The sequence below is a fragment of the Vicia villosa genome, unplaced genomic scaffold (assembly GCF_029867415.1).
Source record: "Vicia villosa cultivar HV-30 ecotype Madison, WI unplaced genomic scaffold, Vvil1.0 ctg.000286F_1_1, whole genome shotgun sequence".
Taxonomy (NCBI): domain Eukaryota; kingdom Viridiplantae; phylum Streptophyta; class Magnoliopsida; order Fabales; family Fabaceae; genus Vicia; species Vicia villosa.
Window position 1 is genome coordinate 788,753 of NW_026705122.1, and position 3,774 is coordinate 792,526.

The 3,774-nt window shown below is 40.7% G+C and overlaps 1 protein-coding gene across 1 annotated transcript; it reads right to left on the reverse strand.

Annotated features, from left to right (window-relative positions):
* Nucleotides 1-583: 583 nt before the first annotated feature.
* LOC131626410 (uncharacterized) lies at nucleotides 584-2,310 on the reverse strand. The gene is made up of 2 exons (XM_058897225.1): nucleotides 1,930-2,310; nucleotides 584-1,408 (listed from the first exon to the last, which is right to left on the reverse strand). The coding sequence occupies exons 1-2, from the start codon at nucleotides 2,308-2,310 to the stop codon at nucleotides 584-586; spliced, it is 1,206 nt and encodes a 401-aa protein (XP_058753208.1).
* Between the last annotated feature and the right edge of the window lie 1,464 nt (nucleotides 2,311-3,774).

The following is a 3,774-nucleotide window of genomic DNA, read 5'->3' on the forward strand; positions in this document are numbered from 1 at the left end:
CATCCAACACATATAATACGATCAATTGGATTTGCAGGAGGTGCGGTGCAGAGCAGAAAAAAGGTTTCCGAAAAACCATAACGCGTTAATTCAATGCATACCATGTCATATGCGCATGCAATAAGATGTCTCATTTCCGGGAATCTCATCCAACGTGAAATCGGTGCCTAGGCGCCCCCTAAGGAACAAGAGGTTCGTTGAGCGATTGAAATTTGGTTTCATCTCCAAATACCTGCGTGTACGAGTCTTTATGGTTCACAAACTCGTCGATACCATCATGACGGACAAGCTTATGGGCACCCTCTCCCTTACCAAGCAAAGCCGATACGGCCCGAAATCCGCAATTACCGTCCCCCACCACATTGACGATCCGGTCGATGTATTTATGCATAAAAACCGGCATCTCGTCAATGAATGGAATTTTTGGAGCAATTTATACCTCTTCAATTGATGGCGCAATAGGTGTTGGAATTGGAACTTTTTGAACAATAGGTGTAAGAATCAGAGTCGATACTTGCGGAACTTGCGGTGGAATAGGTGTCGGAGGCTGTTTGCTTAGGCGAACTCCCTTGTTTGAACTCTTTTAGGATTTTTGCGATTTTGGAGTAAGTGAGTCAGGAAAGAGTTTGTCGACGTGCTCACAATATGAAGGAGACCGTGTTGTCGAGTTGTCATTTGGCGTAGACCTCACTTTCTTTGGAGCACCTTTTGTCTTAACGGGTTGAGACGACGGTTTCATGTCGGTTGTTTCGGAAAATCCAATCCTCCTCAATTGTTCTTTGATGTATAATTTCGTGTAGTCATCGACCTTCGAAAACCTCTCTTGTATCACTTCCAATTCGGAAATAATAGAGATATTCGAATCTTCTTCGACACAACCATTATCATCAAAACTAAGTCTCTTCCAATGAGGAGTGATTTTATTCATTGTTATTGGCTCACCTAATCTCACTTTTTTAGCAATAGCACAAGCACACGGGAGACCATACGTGATAGTAATAGTGCAACCACACTTTGCAGTATCGCCACCAATTATTTCACCTCGATTCGCCTCATGAAAGATATAATTCAATCCGGCCCGAGACACATTGCCGATCAATTTAGAGTAAAGGATGTTGTTCTTAAATCGATGCTCCAAAACCATAATGCTCCGACCAAATAACGTTTGTATTTCATTGTGTTGGTTCAAAATCATGTGATTTATGGTGTCCCATGCTTTACACAAATCACCCTTTCTATCACACGACCAATTTTTCAAAGTAGCATGTGCCGACTCAACTCTATTGGTGGTTGTATTCCCAAGGTATCTGACCTTATCAGTCCATGCACAAACAAACTTCTCTTTCACCTTGTCAAGAATGGTGCTTTCAACGTATTTCAATAAATCGGGATATTTTTCACATATTTTCTGAAATTGCAATACGACATCGGCGTAAAGTTCTTTTGTCAACTAACTTGCAATACGAGCCCATGCATCCATTATTTGGTCAACGATCACTCCGGGCTTCACCACTTTCCCACCTTCGATCGCTACTTGTTTTGTCCTCTGACGGGTTTAACCTTGCTTCTCACATTACATGATATGTGATATTGACAAAGTAATGCATCAAAAGAAGGAAATACCTTTGCAACCGCATTCATCAAAGTGGGGTCGCGGTCCGTAACAATCTCCTTAGGCATCTCGACGTGTTTTTTCAAAAGTGAGCGTCACACCTCCAAGGCCCGCCTAAAATTATCCTCTTTTTCACACTCCAGGAAAACAAAACCAACGACAAATGTCTTCTCGGTGGATGTAACGCCTACCATCTCGAATAATGGGAGTCGATACTTGTTGGTCTTGTAGGTAGAATCGAGAAGGCGCATTGTGGAGAAAGTGTTGAACAACTTTATGGAATCCGGATGAGTCCAAAAAATATCTCGGACTGTAACCTCGTCATCACAATATTTGTACCGCACCACATATTTGTTATCATCCAACATTTTCAACAAATGTTGCATCTCGCTCCTATCTCCCCTACTCTCCTTTTTATTGTGGTACCGTTGATTATACATTTTCCTTATATTTGAAATGTTGTCGGATTCCGTCCTTTTCAATGTGGCAAATACATTTTTCGGTTGAACAAAATTCAAGAACATGTCTTTAATAGATGCCTTCTCAACCGGATTAAGCTGACATGCCACCGGATGACCTTGTAATTCTGCGCACAAATCATGGTTGTGCAAACCACAAACAACGGAGCATCTCCACTTCGTGCTAGCCAACATGTAACAACGGATTTTAAATGGACACTCACATTTTCTAGTGCCCATGTTGTCTCTTTTAAAATTCTTTAGAGGAGGATGGTATTTCCCGCTTCTTTCGCACAATATTGTTACAAACGGGTTTCTTCTTGTCGTACCATTATCCGATCTTCCTATTTCCACACCAAAATTAAGACTAGTTGCGTTCCTACGAATCCATGTTAGCATGCTTTCACGATCATCAAAGTCTTGTTTGCTATGAAAGTCACATCCGACATCTAACACATTTACGACTACCTCATCGATACTCGTAGCTACATCGACAAAATTGCCCAGTTTAACTTCCTCTTCCTTGCTCTTTCGCACTTTCACGTTCTCTGCTTTCTCTCTAATTTGCTCTTCTTCTTCCTTTTGGCTTTCTATTTCTTTTTCACAGAATCCCCTTATTTTATGAAAATAGATTAATAGTTAGTAAGGCTTATACCACTTAACACCTCCCCTCTACTAACTACACCACAACCCAATAACACTTTTCTTTATAATTCTCAAATGCTTCACTTAAAATACCCAAAAATTCCAATTATTCAATTTAAATCTCAATTAAATTAAAATGGAAAAATATGGGGTGTTACAACTCTCCCCCACTAAAAGAGTTTTCGTCCTCGAAAACATACCTTAAGTAAACAACTCAGGATACGAGTCCTTCATCTGACTCTCCAGCTCCCAAGTAATATTTCCACCTGCCGGTCCTCCCCCAAGCTACTCTGACCAAAGCTATCTCCTTACCACGCAGTTGTTTCAGCTTCCGGTCTTCAATCCTCATAGGTGAGGTCTCAACCGTCAAATTGTCTTTCACCTGTATATTATCCACATGGATCACATGAGAAGGATCAGCAATGTACTTTCTCAGCTGTGACACATGGAACACATCATGAAAATTCGCAAGTGTCGGCGGTAGATCAATACGATAAGCTACTTCTCCCACTCTTTCCGTAATCTGAAATGGACCAACGAAACGCGGTGTCAAGTTCTTTGACTTCAAAGCTCGACCAACACTAGTCATAGGAGTAACTCTCAAAAACACATGATCTCCCTCTTGAAACTCAAGTGTTCTCTGCCTCTTATCATGGTTACTCTTCTGACAACTCTGAGAAGCTTTTCATTTTCTCCTGAATCATCTTAATCTTCTCTATAGTTTCTTGAACAATCTCTGGCCCAATTACAACACTTTCACCAGATTCATACCAACATAATGGCATCCTACACCTTCGACCATACAAGGCCTCAAACGAAACCATACCAATACTCGAATGATAACTATTGTTATAAGTAAATTCAATCAAAGGTAGTTAACTATCCCAAACACCACCTTTTTCCAACACACAAGCACGCAACAAATCCTCCAACGATTAAATCGTCCTCTCTACTTTACCATCAGTATGTGGATGATAAGCATAACTAAATCTTAACTTAGTATCCAACGCTTTCTGCAAACCTTCATAGAATCTCGATGTAAACCTTGGATCTCTATCT